The sequence below is a fragment of the Euphorbia lathyris genome, chromosome 2 (assembly GCF_963576675.1).
Source record: "Euphorbia lathyris chromosome 2, ddEupLath1.1, whole genome shotgun sequence".
In the NCBI taxonomy this organism is placed as follows: Eukaryota; Viridiplantae; Streptophyta; class Magnoliopsida; order Malpighiales; family Euphorbiaceae; genus Euphorbia; species Euphorbia lathyris.
In genome coordinates, this window is record NC_088911.1 from 29,354,056 (window position 1) to 29,373,816 (window position 19,761).

The 19,761-nt window shown below is 28.6% G+C and overlaps 2 protein-coding genes across 4 annotated transcripts; one reads left to right on the forward strand and one right to left on the reverse strand.

Annotated features, from left to right (window-relative positions):
* On the forward strand, nt 1-824 carry LOC136217590 (arabinogalactan protein 20). Its single transcript, XM_066004180.1, has 2 exons — nt 1-287; nt 498-824. Exons 1-2 carry the CDS (start codon nt 179-181, stop codon nt 602-604), a joined length of 216 nt encoding a protein of 71 aa, XP_065860252.1. The 5' UTR covers nt 1-178; the 3' UTR covers nt 605-824.
* Nucleotides 825-2,328: 1,504 nt separating this feature from the next.
* LOC136217591 (mitochondrial carrier protein MTM1) lies at nt 2,329-8,418 on the reverse strand. 3 transcript variants are annotated; one of them, XR_010683502.1, is made up of 11 exons: nt 7,964-8,418; nt 7,622-7,687; nt 7,405-7,512; nt 6,686-6,745; nt 6,395-6,565; nt 5,784-5,883; nt 5,604-5,695; nt 5,352-5,501; nt 4,749-4,807; nt 3,005-3,353; nt 2,329-2,510 (listed from the first exon to the last, which is right to left on the reverse strand). XR_010683502.1 is itself a non-coding variant. In XM_066004181.1 (10 exons), the coding sequence occupies exons 1-10, from the start codon at nt 8,204-8,206 to the stop codon at nt 3,218-3,220; spliced, it is 1,185 nt and encodes a 394-aa protein (XP_065860253.1). In that variant the 5' UTR covers nt 8,207-8,418; the 3' UTR covers nt 2,877-3,217. The 3 variants fall into 3 exon arrangements, 2 of the variants coding, with proteins under 2 accessions (XP_065860253.1, XP_065860254.1); XM_066004181.1 differs by lacking the exon at nt 2,329-2,510 and having other exon boundaries at nt 2,877-3,353; XM_066004182.1 differs by lacking the exons at nt 2,329-2,510; nt 7,964-8,418 and having other exon boundaries at nt 2,877-3,353; nt 6,686-6,761.
* Between the last annotated feature and the right edge of the window lie 11,343 nt (nt 8,419-19,761).

The following is a 19,761-nucleotide window of genomic DNA, read 5'->3' on the forward strand; positions in this document are numbered from 1 at the left end:
GATTATGCATAAGCATAAGGGCATAGTGGCCTGCCGGTTTCCTCTCCTCCTTTTACAATAATTTCCTTCTTTGTTTGAATAAATTCCCCCTCTCCTTCTCTTTCTCTCTCTCTTTTCCTTGTTTAGCTTTTTCTCCATCTTCCTTTCTCCTTCGTCTACTCGATTATTTTACTTTGCAATGGCTTCGAGGACTTGTATGGGAGTTTTGGCCATCTTCGCTCTCATTTTCGTCATTTTCTCACCTTCCGTGAGAGCTCAGGCTCCTGCTCCTGCACCTACTAGCGACGGTAATTTACTTTATCCTCTTTAATTTTATTTTAATTCCTGTTTTAGATCTGAATTGCTATCTATCTCGTTTTTTTCTTAGATCTGAAATCTCGAAATCCTTGCTAAGTAACGGCATTGTTGATTGTTTCTTCTTCTCTTCATTTTTTTTTTTTTTTTTTTTTTTTTAGAGTTTTGAAATGTGAATGATCGTTAAAAATGGCTGGTTACAGGGACTTCTATAGATCAAGGAATTGCATACACATTGATGCTGGTGGCGTTGGTACTGACATACCTTATTCATCCGTTGGATGCCTCATCTTCCTTTGGTTTCTTTTGAAATATAATATTTAGATTTTGATATCGTTTTAGGCCGGAAAAATGTAATCTGGTATTCTGTAATTTAATCGGTGCTGTTTTGGGGGAAGGGAAGGGAAGGAAGGAAGAAGGTTAAGTGATTGGTTTTTTTTTCAAGAATTTAATTTATCCTTACTTTGTAATTTTTAATTTCTTTCGTTCTCTTCTACCGCTTCTTTTATTGGATTCTTTTTTGCCTTTTATTCCTCCGTTTGATGAGCTCATAGCAAGCTGGCAAATGTCATTATTCTACTGAATATTTTGATTCTAAACAAGAAATCTGTAAAATACATATATTTATTTTGGTAGAAATTTATGGGATTTGGCAGCTTCTGATACAGTCCAGGTCAAATTGGAAGAAAAGCATATAATACTAGTATTTTTATGGATTTGTTTGTTGTCATGTTCCCTCAAGATTTGGTGTTTCCAGCTTTGAGACTCTTCAAAAGCAAAATTCAACACTTTTATCTTTTTTGACATTAGTCTTTCTAAATTCATTTGGAATAAGAGTCTTTCTTAATCGTTTTTCTACACTAAATTAATTGAATCTAGAACTAGTATGAGAATAAGTAACTCAGAATTCTGGCGTTTATACAATAATAACATTAATATTTGAATTAAGAGCTTGGAGTTTAAGACTTGTCTAATATTTTCAGTTACCATAAATGTTTTCCTTGGATGAATCATGAATTATTTTAGAAGGAAATTGGAATCTCGTGCTGCAGCTTGCCTAACAGACTAATAAAACAGTACAAAAACCATTAATACCACCTTTCAATGTTAGTTTCAATATTTGTAACAGAAAACTGCAGTTTAATCCCGATCCTTCATCTTACTCTTAGGATTAATATTTACAGGAACTTTTAATCAAGTGTTGTAGAATTTCTTAATTTCAATTTTGTTTGTCCTTCAATTTATATAAAGAATTTTGGTTTACAAAACTTAATTTTAGGTTTTTTAACTTTATACCTCTGAGCCTGCCAACTTTAGAAACTTGAAATTTATTGTATTTTTTTTTTTTTGGTAAACTTGAAATTTATTGTATTAATCTGTCTAATTTGCGTATTTGTTTTCTATGATCTTGAACTCCAACATTAAATTTGTTCTAACAATGATCAAGCACTTAAATTTTATAATAGATATATTCTTTTTTTGAAAGGCTATAATAGATATATTAATTATTATTTTTTAATCCATGATTTTAAAAAAAATTATAAATAGAAGTTTATTGTACTTCTTTTTGAAACATTATGGTACATTTTTTTTTAACACCACACCACACGATACTATAAATTATATGTTGAGTCTTAATAATAACCAATTATATTTTTATCTTTTAAAAAATCACATCTGCATATCAACAAAATAAGTTCGAGTCATGTAAAATAAATTTAAACATTTAATTTATTAACTGTCAAATTAATAAAAAAAAAATAGTTTCAATTTGTAGAATTATATTTTATTAATATGTAAATATATTTTTCTTAAAACAAAAATACCCTTAAATGTCAGTAATTATATCTCTGTTTGCGAATTTTTAAACCACATTTTATCTTTTTACTCACTTTAAATTTATTTTTTCTTTCAATTGAATCCCGGAGATGTTGTGCCTCACTTTTATAGATGTGATTATACCATAAACTAAAAAAAAAAAACTATAACTGAATTTTAAATTTTTTCTTTCATATTATTCACCATCCACGATACCACACTATTTAGTGTTGCTATCTGCCTGTTGACTACAATAAATCTAATATTCCGAGCATTTACAAAAATATTTAGTAAAACACTAGTAACATTTAATTTAATTTAATTTTTGGGTAGACACCATTAATAAAATTTGACGTCAATCTAGTAAACGCCTTGAGATCCTTGTGTACCTCAGTCAACTGCAAATTTAATGACACAACATTTCAATTGATTGCGGTCACAGTCTTAGCACTAACCTTAAAAAAAAAATATTGCAACTCTGCCACAATATAATACATATTTATATATATTTAATATACAACCTCAACTTACTTACTCCAAATTAAAATGTATATTAATTTAAACAGGTTCAAGAGACCTCTGACCAATAAATCATTCTAATCAAGTTTAAAAAGCTAGTAAGTCACTTTAAACAAATTAAAGTAGCCTATATATTACTTTAAGCAAGTTAGAAAGGCTAATAAGTTATGAGCACCGATCAGTTTTTGACTAAGTTGAGGGAGGGGCCTAATATATTTTGAAGGAAATCTAATGTGCTAAATCACTAAAGAACATTAAAGCTTACTTTTATCTAAGCAATGAAAAAAGTTACATTTACAGCTCTCGAAAGAGAAAAACAAATAGTGACATTACTGTGTAAAGCAAAATAATCATGACAATTACAGAATCTTACTACTGAACAATGCACATAGGAGTTGTCTCGAGAAGATGGGCATTCCTTTTCCTCCAAATATTCACTGTTCCCTCGTTCTCAACCAGTCATTTCCATTCCAATCCAAAGTAACATTGTCCGAATTTACTACTTTAAATCTCGACGGTAATTCGGAAATGGAAATCTCATTCTCAATTGGGTTAAACAGGATCAGATTGCAGCAATAAATCTCTTTTAATCAGTAATACGATACCTGCTATGTAGTGTGTATTTGACAACCTCATAAAATGAAACCACAATGCCAACAGAAGGGCCAGCTCGAGCAACACGAGGACCTACTCCTGTGAACAGTCCCTTCAATCCTCCATCCCTGTTTTTCCCATTCCCAGAAAAAAGCAGTTCTATCATATTGATGATAACACTCAATAATTGGCCAAAAGTGAATTACAACTTAACTAATTTGGATGTTAAGAATGTCAGCCAAACATAACCAAAGCATACTCAGTCAACCAAAAACATAAAATCCAACCTAACTTCACAATAATTGTGGATAAGGATAGTAGATAATAATATCATTGAGGACCACCTCTTTACGTTTCTGCCTAAATAAGAGGTGCAATTGATACTTGATCCTTACCACCTTAAACAGGTGGAATGTGGAGCATGAATTTTGTACATAGCATTACTGACTGCACCACAATAGAAACCGAAACACAGTGACCTTACAGGACCATCTGTCCCATGCTATCAGCATATAAGACTTCTTGCATCATTAATGTTTGACATTCCAAGAGTTAATACCATGTGCCAGCTTGGGGTGAATAATCAATTGGAACGAGTAATGTGAACCTAACAATTTTACTATTCCCTCCAGCCCATGAATATAGGCAAAAATTCACATTTTTCACGTCCCATAAACAGGGGCGGAGCCAGCTCACGCCCCAGGGGCCCGAAGCCCCCGCAGCCACCGGCTCCGCCCTTGACTCAAATAACTTAATTTCTAAATTAAATTTTATAAAAATTATAAATAATTTATAGCTAAAAATAAAGAGGTGTAAAAATGTTATAATTTTTAGACAACGTACCAAAACCACGAAGTTTTAGCGTGTTGGAAGCTAAAAAATTGTTTGACCAGCCCGTGGGCTGGACTTCGAAAAATTACTCCCAATGACAAAGCTAAAATTAACCCCCCAAGTATAGATTCCTGGCTCCGCCAGTGCCCATAAAATAGGCATAACTCCTCTTTTAACTACAAATGACCACCACTTTCCTACTATACCCCTATTTATTATGGTTTAAGATTACTAAGTATAAAATAAAATAAATGCTCTGTTCATTAAAACATTTCATTAATTGAGGGTGTTTATTAGGAAAATATCAATAATATTTAATGTTTTTCTTGTTAAGTGTGCAGACACATTTTTGCTTATACTCGTGAGACACGGATAAAGAATGGGACTTCTTAACCAAATATTGGCTCCTTTAGTAAGTTCCATCAGCTTAGTACCTATAAAATCTACAATAACTGCACAAATGTGTGCTTCTCTATATAGGTAACTCTCCTATGTAGAACAGCACTTGTAGAACAGTCTTTAGGCCAGGTATTTACATATGATATGAGCAATTTTCACATTAATTCTGGAATATATGGGCACAAACCCAATAAATAATAAAAAAAGAAACCCAGAAACACATGGGAATGGCTTTTATAGAAAAGAGAACTCGTCTATTTCATATAAAATAAAACACTATAAGAGCAACATACCTCCAGATTTCCTGCAACGTTTGTCTTGTAGTCATACTTAATGCCCTAGCTGGATCCTTCTATTGGTTGCAAAAGAAAAATAGAACAGGTTAGTAACAAATCTCAAATTTATATCAAAAGTTGAGTAACTAAGTTATTTGGAAGCCAATCCATTCTTGCTGTCCAAATGAAACTTTCCTGTGCCATTTTCAATATTTAAAATTTTCTGGTGTTTCAATTTCAGCCAAAAATACGAACTGTCATCATCATCCCAGTATTAAGTTTTACTCCTAAGCTCAATCACAGAATATGGTATCATTTCTCTACAAAGAGCATTGAAATAGTGCTAAAAGACACCCTATTCTATCAACTTATAGGAGTTAAAGGAATCGCCATGCACTAAATATACATATCAACTCAATGTCCAGCTGAATATGAGATGCCTTTACAATAGTAGTCATTATTAATCCCATATGAAACACTTCATTGACCACAAATATCTACCTAGCCGTCTCCATACATAGTTTCATGATTTAGTTCTTCAGAAAGCAGGGTCAAGCCCAAAAAATACCTAGTTAAAAAACTGCAGACGAGTTTTGAAAAAGGCTGGAGTCGGAGTATTACCTCTATCTGCCTTCGGGTCCTTGCAACATCTAATGGACAAGTAGCAGCAGCTGCAAGAGTTCCTGCGAAAAAACCAGCAGAGAAATTTGCTCCAAGGACTGTGGATGCACTGGAGTTACCATCAACTAGAGCAAGAATATGTCTCCTGGTCTTTAGAGTATACAAAACAAAAAGCATTATTGAGTTTGTTATTTGTGGTGGATCCAAAAACTTTAGTGGTTAAGGTCTAATTCATAGAGATAGAGGACTCACAGGCTCAAGGGTTGACCAGCAGATAGCAGAGAAGGGAACATCACGAGCAAGTTGTGCTCCAAGACCAGTCCATAAGATGCGATAACTTTGCACTATTGTTAATAGCAGTTAAGTTAACAAATTAGAATGAAAGAGAAATCAGCTAACCCAATCAGGATTTTAGGAGTCGAGTCAACTTACACTTTTGAAGGCCGTTTGCGCTCCTCACTGGATTGATCATCTCAACTAGCGTTTTCAATACTCCTGGAGGCTTAACACTATTTTGGATTTCTTTAAACGCCTAAAAGGAGCATGCCATAATCAAAAGAAGTTGAATAAGAAACTCTTTCACTATAATAGATAATACTTTCAATTAGAATAGCAGAAGAAATAGCCAACAAATCTTCATAATAAACAAAAGCAGAATAATTCTGAATACTTTGGACAGAAAGCAATTTCAACAAAGCAAATAAACGCAGTCCATAGTTGGCTCAGGATAAACATGCTCTTTATGGTTATATTATGTCACTCTTCTTAGAGAATATCAGCAAGTTACTCTAAATGTATCATTATGATCACGCCTTTTTAAGAAAATAAGGCAACACCACCGATTATTAACATATTTTAGAGAGATTGATGTCCTGGCATTGGACAAAATGTTCTTCAGATATGTGATGTTTACAGAAAAATGAAAGGTAAATGCATCATAAATACACAAAAAATAAAGTTCGTGCGTCAGAAATACCAAACTAGTCGATGACCAACTTTAGGAGCAGGATACTGGGAAAGAACGTGAGAAACAAGCCAAATACCTGCATACGAGTTCTTGCTAACTCCATAGGGTAACAAGTAACACAGGCCAATGAGCGTGCGACTGAACCTGCAACTAATGGTACATATGGTGTCAAGACTGGAGCATTACGGGCTGCAAAGTCTTCCATCAAATTCAGGAAAACATCATAACAAGGCAAATAGATCCCCACCTGGTTGGCAATAAGGAAGAATGAGAATCAACTAAAATATTTCTTATTAGCAACCTTAGGACAATATCAAGAATGCACTTGATTTACAACAAACAGCAACGACAAAGAAGTGTATCTTACAGTTGGTACTGCCAGGGCTAAGCTTGCATATGTGCCTCTCCAGAGTGTTCCAAATCCTTCCTGCAGAAACTCACCACTATGAAGCCTTTGAATAAGTAGGTGCTCAAAAAACAAATTTAAAAACATAGGAAATAAGCACACATAACAAGATAAAAGAAATTCCTTAGAACCATGATTAATGGTTTAGATTTCATCATGCTAGTAGTGCAATGCAATTGATGAACTTAGTTTTCATACAAAAATTTGCCAGTGAATATGCTTCTGAAGTTCCCTTAGTGAATTTTTTATTTTGCAAATATTACTGTGAGCTATCCACGTTTAGCAGAGGAGATTTTTTGGTCTCTCACCTCCCAAATTATCAAAAATCAAAACAGAAATGAAGAGTTAGCAGAAAATTAATGAGAAGAAATCTCCTTCAAACTCTCCAATCCTAGATGTATAAACACAGCCAAGATGAGGATTGTGTTTCCAAAACAATGACAGAAACATATAGGTTGCATATTCCTCTAGATAACGGAAAAAGGCCAGCTTATAACAGTGTTCATCAATTAGAAGGATTTTCCTTTGAACATAGATACATAGAACATTAATTAGACCATAAGGAACATACACGGAATCCAATTAATATGAATATATCATCAGAAAGATTTTGAAACCCAATAAACCCAATTTTTCCATTGATTAGAATAAGTATGTGCAGCTTGCGAAAATTTACCAACCTGGCGGGTGACTTTAGAAAAGACATCCAGCGTTCCCTTATATCTGTTACATTCTGAAACGCATATAGGTTCTGAACCAGCGGCGGTGTTTCTCACGTTTGGAAGCATCTGCAAACAAAGTTACAACCACAAGTAAAATCATTCAGAACAAGACTAAGCAATTACATAATGAAATCCTGCATAGACCAAAAAAAGAGAGAGAGAACACTAAGCATACCGTATTTGTTTCCAAACATGTTCCACATAATTTCGGAATTCCAGCAGCCTGTGCTTGCAATCTTGTCTATATAGGAAACAAAATGGGGCAAAAAGAAATGCATACTTGCATCAATTTATTGCTATGAAAAATTTGAAAAGGAGAACCATAACACACGCTAATAAGCAGTGACAGAAAGCCAATTATAAGCTAAGCACATGCAGGCTTGACAATTTTGTTTATTCAATTCAATCAAATGCGAAACTCATCCGGTTTCCTTCAATCCAAGGAAAAGTAGAAATCTATTCAGAAAAAAAGAAGGAACAAAATTGTCGAGCAAGATAAAGGAAAATTAGTAGATACCTTAGCGACATCAAGAGGATTGACAATGATGGCGGAGACAACGGCGGCACCAGCTGCAGAGAAAGCACGCTCTAGAAAACCCAAATTGGCATCAGAGGACATCGATTTGGAATTATCAGTTGAAGCTTCTTTAGAACTGAACATAGACTCTGAAACGGATGAAACGTCAGCGTCAAGATCGACTCTGGATGCTGCAGCGGCGTTCTTCCATGAATGTAGGCTCGGCCTTGACCCTCCCACCATTTACCGATTTTCCTTATTTAGATTTATTCCCCGCAATTACCAAAAAAAGAAAGAGAAAAAAGAAAGAAAAGCATAACAAATTAAATTGTGTGATGCAAGAGGCAAAGTTTGACACTCTATGCCTGCTGGTAATTGTTCTAGAGGTTTCTAATTATGCATGCAAAAATACGAAAGGAGAGGAAAAAGAAGAGAAAATGAATCGTGGCGTGGAAATAAGGGCGCCAAACAATTGGAGCAGCTCAATCCTCACTCGAGACAAGAGAGAGGCGGTCACCGTAATCGGAATTTGGGCCCAGCAAACCGTATTTTAGTCCAACCCATTGCCCGACCCATTATTTCACGGCTTAGAGGGATAAAAAAAAAAAAAAAGACTTAGGACATCTGGCACGCCAAGGCAGGAATAAAAATTGAATTAAGCATCAATTTAGCTCTTCAAGTTTGTTAGAAATATCATTTTAGTCCAAAATCAACCTGGCCTATTAATATATTGGCTTAATATATCATTTGTCCACTGAACTTGTCCAAAATGGTTGATTGCCTCCTGAACTTTCAAAGTGTCTCGATAGTCTCCTGAACTTGTATAAAATGTAATCAATTAATCATTCGGTTATAAAAAAGTAAGTCAAATGTGGAAAATATATTACACGTACCTTAGAATGTTATTAAATACTTCATAAAATAGATTAAAACATGTTTAAAAAGAATTTCTTAATTATTCAACTATAAAACATTTTCTTCTCTAATATTATAATCGCATACCCCGACCTTGGTCGTTTTACTTTTTAAGATGCGTGCAACATATCTTCCGCATTTAACTTATTTTTTTAAACCAAGTGATTAATTGATTACATTTTATGCAAGTTCAAGGGGCTAACTGAATATTTTATGTAAGTTCAGGGAGCTATCAAGACACTTTGAAAGTTCAGGGGGCCAATCAATCATTTTGGACAAGTTCAGGAGGACAAATGATGTATTAAGCCTATATTCCTTCAACTTAGGCATAACATCCAATTTAGTCCCCAAATTATTCCTCCAAAATCAATTAGCTCCCTATTCTTTCAAAACAATCAATCAAACCCTTATCCAATTTTTAATCCCCAATTCACCCCTCACTCAAGACACCGTTAACATATTTTGCATTTTAAAGGCCCATTTGTTTTATTTACGGTTTGTTGTTGTTGTTTGCTGTTACGGTTTGCTATTTGCTGTTGGAATTGCTGCTTTTCTAAATACATAGATTCCCTACTTTTGTAAAATGACAAACAAAAGATCACTAACCAAACATCTAAAACTCTCTCTTTTAAAGTGAAAAAGCAAACATGAGCATGAAAAGTAACTACCAAACACCCCTATGAGTTTGTGGAATAAAAGAAAAACTGAATAGTTAATTAAAAAGTAAGGGTTTCAACTGTTAAAATAATAATTAATGATAAAAAGCATTTAGAGTGCCTTGATCTTTTATTCTTTGGTTCATAGTAAATTCTATGTTTATTATGTTGAAAAAAAAGTATTCATACTTTGTTTTAGTATCTAATAGTAATTAGACATGTGTTAATAAAAATAAGGTTAACTAAAATTAATAAAAAAGGTAACATGCTATATATCAGGTAATATTAATAATGGAAATTTTAAAGATTATTAATTACAAGGTAAATAATATATTAGTCTCTATATTTTAATTTAATTACTATTTAGTCATTATATGTTAATAACACACTATTTAGTCCTTAATTTTAAGCTCAATTCAACAGTTTAGTCCCTTGTAGATAGATTAATATGTTGAATAATTTAAAAATTTAACTGACAAAACTGTTAATCAAAATTAAAAATAAGAAGTAAACAATATATTATTAAAATACGAAAACTAAACAATATGTTAGATATTTAACATAGGGATTGATAAAATAAAAATTTTACGTAAAACTCTATTTTCACAAGGTTTGTGAATTTGTTTCTCCTAAAATAAAAAGGAAACCTAAATTTAGCAAAAGTATACGTAAATTATATCTAAAAATAAAATATTTACGTAAAGTTTAAATGTTTTACGTAAAACACTAATTTTCATAAGGTTTGTCTATTTTTTCTCCTAAAATAACAAGGTTATGTAAATTTAGTCAAACCTTACGTAAATTATGTCTAAAAATAAAAGATTTCCGTAAAATTCATAGGTTTTACGTAGAACTCTATTTTCACAAGGTTTGTGAATTTTTTTTCTTCTAAAATAAAAAGGTTCAGTAAATTTAGTCAAACTATACGTAAATTATATCTAAAAATAAAATATTTACGTAAAGTTCAATGTTTTACGTAAAACTCTAATTTTCACAATGTTTGTGGATTTTTCTCCTAAAGTAAAAGGGCTACGTAAATTTAGTCAAACCTTATGTAAATTATGTCTAAAAATAAAAGATTTACGTAAAATTCATAGATTTTACGTAAAACTATATTTTCACAAGGTTTGTGAATTTTTTTATCCTAAAATAAAAAGGTTACGTAAATTTCGTCAAACTATACGTAAATTATATCTAAAAATAAACTCTTTACGTAAAGTTCAAAGGTTTTATGTAAAACTCTAATTTTCACAATGTTTGTGGATTTTTCACCTAAAGTAAAAGAGCTACGTAAATTTAGTCAAACCTTACGTAAATTATGTCTAAAAATAAAAGATTTACGTAAAATTCATAGGTTTTACGTAAAACTCTATTTTCACAAGGTTTGTAGATTTTTCTCCTAAAGTAAAAGGGTTATGTAAATTTAGTCAAATCTTACGTAAACTATGTCTAAAAATAAGAGATTTACGTAAAATTCATAGGTTTTAGGTAAAACTCTATTTTCACAAGCTTTGTGAATTTTTTTCTCCTAAAATAAAAAGGTTACCTAAATTTAGTCAAACTATACGTAAATTATATCTAAAAATAAAATCTTTACGTAAAGTTCAAAGGTTTTACGTAAAACTCTAATTTTCACTTGTGGATTTTTTTCGTAAAGTAAAAGGGCTACGTAAATTCAGTCAAACCTTATGTAAATTATGTCTAAAAATAAAAGATTTACGTAAAATTCATAGGTTTTACGTAAAACTCTATTATCACAAGGTTTGTGAATTTTTTTATCCTAAAATAAAAAGGTTACGTAAATTTGGTTAAACTATACGTAAATTATATCTAAAAATAAAATCTTTACGTAAAGTTCAAAAGTTTTACGTAAAACTCTAATTTTCACAATGTTTGTGGATTTTTCTCCTAAAGTAAAAGGGCTACGTAAATTTAGTCAAACCTTACGCAAATTATGTCTAAAAATAAAAGATTTACGTAAAATTCATTGGTTTTACGTAAAACTCTATTTTCACAAGGTTTGTTGATTTTTCTCCTAAAGTAAAGGGGTTACGTAAATTTAGTCAAATCTTACGTAAATTATGTCTAAAAATAAGAGATTTACGTAAAATTCATAGGTTTTACGTAAAACTCTATTTTCACAAGCTTTGTGAATTTTTTTCTCCTAAAATAAAAAGGTTACCTAAATTTAGTCAAACTATACGTAAATTATATCTAAAAATAAAATCTTTACGTAAAGTTCAAAGGTTTTACGTAAAACTCTAATTTTCACAATGTTTGTGGATTTTTCTGGTAAAGTAAAAGGGCTACGTAAATTTAGTCAAACATTATGTAAATTATGTCTAAAAATAAAAGATTTACGTAAACTTCATAGGTTTTACGTAAAACTCTATTTTCACAAGGTTTGTAAATTTGTTTCTCCTAAAATAAAAAGGCAACCTAAATTTAGCAAAACTATACGTAAATTATATCTAAAAATAAAATATTTGCGTAAAGTTTAAATGTTTTACGTAAAACACTAAATTTTGCAAGGTTTGTGGATTTTTTCTTCTAAAATAACAAGGTTATGTAAATTTAGTCAAACCTTACATAAATTATGTCTAAAAATAAAAGATTTACGTAAAATTCATAGGTTTTACGTAAAATTCATAGGTTTTAGGTAAAACTCTATTTTCACTAGGTTTATGAATTTTTTTTATCCTAAAATAAAAAGGTTACGTAAATTTGGTCAAACTATAGGTAAATTATATCTAAAAATAAAATCTTTACGTAAAGTTCAAAGGTTTTACATAAAACTCTAATTTTCACACTGTTTGTGGATTTTTCTCCTAAAGTAAAAGGGCTACGTAAATTTAGTCAAACATTATGTAAATTATGTCTAAAAATAAAAGATTTACGTAAAATTCATAGGCTTTACGTAAAACTCTATTTTCACAAGGTTTGTGAATTTTTTTATCCTAAAATAAAAAGGTTACGTAAATTTGGTCAAACTATACGTAAATTATATCTAAAAATAAAATCTTTACATGAAGTTCAAAGGTTTTACGTAAAACTCTAATTTTCACAATATTTGTGAATTTTTTTCCTAAAGTAAAAGGGCTACGTAAATTTAGTCAAACCTTACGTAAATTATGTCTAAAAATAAAAGATTTACGTAAAATTCATAGGTTTTACGTAAAACTCTATTTTCACAAGGTTTGTGAATTTTCTTCTCCTAAAATAAAAAGGTTACGTAAATTTAGTCAAACTATACGTAAATTATATCTAAAAATAACATATTTACGTAAAGTTTAAAGGTTTTACGTAAAACTCTAATTTTCACAATGTTTGTGAATTTATTCTCCTAAAGTAAAAGGGTTACATAAAATATATAGGTTTTACGTAAAACTTTACTTTCACAAGGTTTGTGAATTTTTTCTCCTAAAATAAAAAGGTTACGTAAATTTAGTCAAACTATACGTAATTATATCTAAAAATAAAATATTTACGTAAAGTTCAATTTTTTAAATAAAACTCTAATTTTCAAAAGGTTTGTGGATTTTTTCTCCTAAAATAACAAGGTTACATAAATTTAGTCAAACCTTACGAAAATTATGTCTAAAAATAAAAGATTTACGTAAAATTCATAGGTTTTACGTAAAGCTCTATTTTCACAAGGTTTGTGAATTTTTTTCTTCTAAAATGAAAAGGTTCAGTAAATTTAGTCAAACTATAGGTAAATTATATCTAAAAATAAAATATTTACGTAAAGTTCAAAGGTTTTACGTAAAACTCTAATTTTCACAATGTTTGTGGATTTTTATCCTAAAGTAAAAGGGCTACGTAAATTTAGTCAAACCTTATGTAAATTATATCTAAAAATAAAAGATTTAGGTAAAATTCATAGGTTTTACGTAAAACTCTATTTTCACAAGGTTTGTGATTTTTTTATCCTAAAATAAAAAGGTTACGTAAATTTGGTCAAACTATACGCAAATTATATCTAAAAATAAAATCTTTACGTAAAGTTCAAAAGTTTTACGTAAAACTCTAATTTTCACAATGTTTGTGGATTTTTCTCCTAAAGTAAAAGGGCTACGTAAATTTAGTCAAACCTTACGTAAATTATGTCTAAAAATAAATGATTTAGGTAAAATTCATAGGTTTTACGTAAAACTCTATTTTCACAAGGTTTGTGGATTTTTCTCCTAAAGTAAAAGGGTTACGTAAATTTAGTCAAATCTTACGTAAATTATTTCTAAAAATAAGAGATTTACGTAAAATTCATAGGTTTTACGTAAAACTCTATTTTCACAAGCTTTGTGAATTTTTTTCTCCTAAAATAAAAAGGTTACCTAAATTTAGTCAAACTATACGTAAATTATATCTAAAAATAAAATCTTTACGTAAAGTTCAAAGGTTTTACGTAAAACTCTAATTTTCACAATGTTTGTGGATTTTTCTCGTAAAATAAAAGAGCTACGTAAATTTAGTCCAACCTTATGTAAATTATGTTTAAAAATAAAAGATTTACGTAAAATTCATAGGTTTTACGTAAAACTCTATTTTCACAAGGTTTGTGAATTTGTTTATCCTAAAATAAAAAGGTTACGTAAATTTGGTTAAACTATACGTAAATTATATCTAAAAATAAAATCTTTACGTAAAGTTCAAAGGTTTTACATAAAACTCTAATTTTCACAATGTTTGTGGATTTTTCTCCTAAAGTAAAAGAGCTACGTAAATTTAGTCAAACCTTATGTAAATTATGTCTAAAAATAAAAGATTTACGTAAAATTCATAGGTTTTACGTAAAACTCTATTTTCACAGAGTTTGTGAATTTTTTTATCCTAAAATAAAAAGGTTACGTAAATTTGGTTAAACTATACGTAAATTATATCTAAAAATAAAATCTTTACGTAAAGTTCAAAGGTTTTACGTAAAACTCTAACTTTCACAATGTTTGTGGATTTTTCTCATAAAGTAAAAGGGCTACGTAAATTTAGTCAAACCTTATGTAAATTATGTCTAAAAATAAAAGATTTACATAAAATTCATAGGTTTTACGTAAAACTATATTTTCACAAGGTTTGTGAATTTTTTTTATCCTAAAATAAAAAGGCTACATAAATTTGGTCAAACTATACGTAAATTATATCTAAAAATAAAATCTTTACGCAAAGTTTAAAGGTTTTAAGTAAAACTCCAATTTTCAAAATGTATGTGGATTTTTCTCCTAAAGTAAAAGGGCTGCGTAAATTTAGTCAAACCTTACGTAAATTATGTCTAAAAATAAAAGATTTATGTAAAGTTCAAATGTTTTACGTAAAACTCTAATTTTCACAATGTTTGTGGATTTTTCTCCTAAAATAAAAGGGTTACGTAAATTTAGTCAAACCTTACGTAAATTATGTCTAAAAATAAAAGATTTACGTAAAATATATAGGTTTTACATAAAAGTTTGATTTCACAAGGTTTGTGAATTTTTTCTCCTAAAATAAAAAGGTTACGTACATTTAGTCAAACTATACGTAATTATATCTAAAAATAAAATATTTACGTAAAGTTCAAATTTTTTACGTAAAACTCTAATTTTCACAAGGTTTGTGGATTTTTTCTCCTAAAATAACAAGGTTACGTAAATTTAGTCAAACCTTACGAAAATTATGTCTAAAAATAAAAGATTTACGTAAAATTCATAGGTTTTACGTAAAACTCTATTTTCACAAGGTTTGTGAATTTTTTTCTTCTAAAATAAAAAGGTTCAGTAAATTTAGTCAAACTATACGTAAATTATATCTAAAAATAAAATATTTACGTAAAGTCCAAAGGTTTTACGTAAAACTCTAATTTTCACAAGGTTTTTGGATATTTTTTCCTAAAGTAAAAGGGTTACGTAAATTTAGTCAAATCTTACGTAAATTATGTCTAAAAATAAGAGATTTACGTAAAATTCATAGGTTTTACGTAAAACTCTATTTTCACAAGTTTTGTGAATTTTTTTCTCCTAAAATAAAAGGTTACGTAAATTTGGTCAAACTATACGAAAATTATATCTAAAAATAAAATCTTTACGTAAAGTTCAAAGGTTTTACGTAAAACTCTAAATTTCACAATGTTTGTGGATTTTTCTCCTAAAGTAAAAGGGTTACGTAAATTTAATCATATCTTACATAAATTATGTCTAAAAATAAGAGATTTACTTAAAATTCATAGGTTTTACGTAAAACTCTATTTTCACAAGCTTTGTGAATTTTTTTCTCCTAAAATAAAAAGGTTACCTAAATTTAGTCAAACTATACGTAAATTATGTCTAAAAATAAAATATTTACGTAAAGTTCAAACGTTTTACGTAAAACTCTAATTTTCACAAGATTTGTGGATTTTTTCTCCTAAAATAAAAAGGTTACATAAATTTAGTTAAACCTTATGTAAATTATGTCTAAAAATAAAATATTTACGTAAAATTCATAGGTTTTACGTAAAACTCTTTTTTCACAAGGTTTGTGAATTTTTTTCATCTAAAATAAAAAGGTTATGTAAATTTAGTCAAAGTATACGTAAATTATATCTAAAAATAAAAGATTTACGTAAAGTTCAAAGGTTTTACGTAAAACTCTAATTTTCACAAGGATTGTGGATTTTTCTCCTAAAGTAAAAGAACTACGTAAATTTAGTCAAACCTTACGTAAATTATGTCTAAAAATAAAAGATTTACGTAAAATTCATAGGTTTTACGTAAAACTCTATTTTCACAAGGTTTGTGAATTTTTTTATCCTAAAATAAAAAGGTTACGTAAATTTGGTCAAACTATACGAAAATTATATCTAAAAATAAAATCTTTACGTAAAGTTCAAAGGTTTTACGTAAAACTCTAATTTTCATAATGTTTGTGGATTTTTCTCCTAAAGTAAAATGGCTACGTAAATTTAGTCAAACCTTACGTAAATTATGTCTAAAAATAAAAGATTTACGTAAAATTCATAGGTTTTACGTAAAACTCTATTTTCACAAGGTTCGTGAATTTTCTTCTCCTAAAATAAAAAGGTTACGTAAATTTAGTCAAACTATACGTAAATTATATCTAAAAATAAAATATTTACGTAAAGTTTAAAGGTTTTACATAAAACTCTAATTTTCACAATGTTTGTGGATTTTTCTCGTAAAGTAAAAGGGTTATGTAAATTTAGTCAAACCTTACGTAAATTATGTCTAAAAATAAAAGATTTACGTAAAATATATAGGTTTTACGTAAAACTTTACTTTCACAAGGTTTGTGAATTTTTTCTCCTAAAATAAAAAGGTTACGTAAATTTAGTCAAACCTTACGTAAATTATGTCTAAAAATAAAAGATTTACGGAAACTTCAAAGGTTTTACGTAAAACTTTATTTCTCGCAAGGTTTGATCTTTTCTCCAAAAATAACAAGTTTACGTAAATTTTGTCTAATTTTACGTAAATTATCTCTAAAAATAAAAGATTTACATAAAGTTCAAAAGTTTTACGCAAAACTCTATTTTTCACAAGGTGTCTGGATTTTTTCTTATAAAATAACTAGGTTACGTAAATTTAGTCCAAACTTACATAAATTATGTCTAAAAATAAAAAAATATGTAAAGTTCAAAGGTTTTACATAAAACTCATTTTTTCCTCAAGGTTTATTGCATTTTTCTCCTAAAATAACAAGGTTACGTAAAGTTAGTCTAACTTTATGTAAATTAAGTCTAAAAATAAAATATTTATATGTAAAGTTTAAAGATTTTATATAAAACTCTATTTTTCATAAGCTTTGTAGATTTGTTTCTTAAAATAAAAGATTTAATTATGTAGAGTTCAAAGTTTTTACGTAAAACTCTATTTTTCACAAGATTTGTGAATTTTTTTCTCCTAAAATAACAATGTTATGTAAATTTAGTTCAACTTTATGTAAAATATATCTAAAAATAATATATTTATGTAAAGTTCAAAGATTTTACATAAAACTCTATTTTTCATAAGGTTTGTGGATTTTTTTTCTTATAAAATAACAAAGTTGTGTAAATTTAGGACAACTTTACGTAAATTGTGTGTAAAAATAAAAGAATTACGTAAAGTTGAAAGGTTTTACGTAAAAATCTATTTTTCACAAGCTTTGTGAAATTTTTTTCTCATAAAATAACAAGGTTATGTATATTTAGTTCAACTTTACGTAAATTATGTCTAAAAATAAAAGATTTACGTAAAGTTCAAAGGTTTTACATAAAACTCGTTTTTCACAAGGTTTATTAGATTTTTTCTCCTAAAATAACAAGGTTACGTAAATTTAGTCTAGCTTTAGGTAAATTAAGTCTAAAAATAAAAGATTTATGTAGAGTTTAAAGGTTTTACGTAAAACTCTATTTTTCATAAGCTTTGTGGATATTTTTCTCCTAAAATAACAAGGTTACGTAAATATAGTCAAACTTTACGTAACTTATGTCTAAAAAAAAGATATATGTAAAACTTTATTTTTCATAAGGTTTGTGGATTTTTTCTTATAAAATAACAATCTTACATAAATTTAGTCCAACTTTATGTAAACTAGGTTTAAAAATAAAATATTTATGTAAAATTCAAAGGTTTTATGTAAAATGGCGGAGTAGGTGAACGTACTCGTGAGAGAAATGATCTTTACATGGAAATGAAAGAATCTAGAGTAATTAATGAAAAAAATATTGCAGAATCCAGATTGGCCCGCTCGGCCATAAGTACCTCCATATTCCGCTTAGTAGGGTTCGACAATGGATTTGAGTCAATGATTGTACAAATTCAGTCACGTTTTCATGTTCCAATTGAACACTTACCTTTTTTTATTATTCTCAAAGGACTAATTTTCAAAAATTTTATGGATTTTTTCTCTTAAAATAATAAGGTTACATAAATTTAGTCCAACTTTATGTAAATTATGTCTAAAAATAAAAGATTTACGTAATGTTCAAAGGTTTTACATAAAATTCTATTTTCATAAGGTTTGTAGATTTTTTCTCCTAAAATAATAAGATTACGTAAATTTAGTCAAACTTTAAGTAAATTATGTCTAAGAATAAAATATTTACGTAAAGTTTAAACATTCTATGTAAAACTCTATTTTTCACAAGGTTTGTAGATTTGTTTCTTATAAAATAACAAAGTTACGTAAATTTAGGCCAACTTTACATAAATTGTGTCTAAAAATAAAAGTTTTACATAAAGTTCAAAGGTTTTACGTATAACTCCATTTTTCACAAGTTTTTTGAAATTGTTTCTCCTAAAATAACAAGGTTATGTAAATTTAGTTAAACTTTACGTAAATTTTGTGAAAAATGAAATCTTTACGTAAAGTTCAAAGGTTTTACGTAAAACTCTATTTTTCACAAGATTTGAAGATTTTTTCTCTTAAAAGAATAAGGTTACTTAAATTTAGTCATATTTTACGTAAATTATGTCTAAAAATAAAAGATTTACGTAAAGTTAAAATGTTTTACCTAAAACTCATTTTTTCCTGAAGGTTTATGGATTTTCCCCCTAAAATAACAAGGTTATATAAATTTATTCCAAATTTACGTAAATTATATCAAAAAATAAAATATTTACGTAAAATACAATTTCACGTGAAGTTAATGAACTTTTTTTTTGTATAGCAATAAGTAATAATTTACTAAAGTTAAGTATGATTTCATGTAAATGATGTGTAAACTGAATTATTTTTGGTAAAATTTAAAATTTTAAGTGATTTTTTTCCATAATTAGTGATTTTCACTTTTTTGGGTTAATATTGAAGCAAGTTTATGATTTTTATTTTTTTTGCCAAAATTAGTAATTTTTTTAATTTTTTGTTTGTTTAACATTTGAAGTGAGTGAATGAGAATGACCTATCAAACTCCAAAGAAAAAATCGAAAGATTTGTGGGGAAGGATAATAATAACCACAATTGAATTACCGGATGAAACAGTTACCATTTAAAACTAATTGAAATCATTATTATTGAAATTTATTATATTATTAAATCAATGGTGAAATCATTATTACTGAAATTTATTATATTATTAAATCAATGTTGATTAAAGCAACGTAGAATTTACTTTGTTTACAACAAAGTAATAGTAGCACGCACCTTGGTTCATTATCTCTTGATCTTTTATTTGGATACATTAAACCTTTGATTATTTATTTTTAGTATCATTAAGCTCTTACTTCTCAAATTAGTTGGTTGTGAATATTTAATTCAATTAAAAAAATATCATTAATT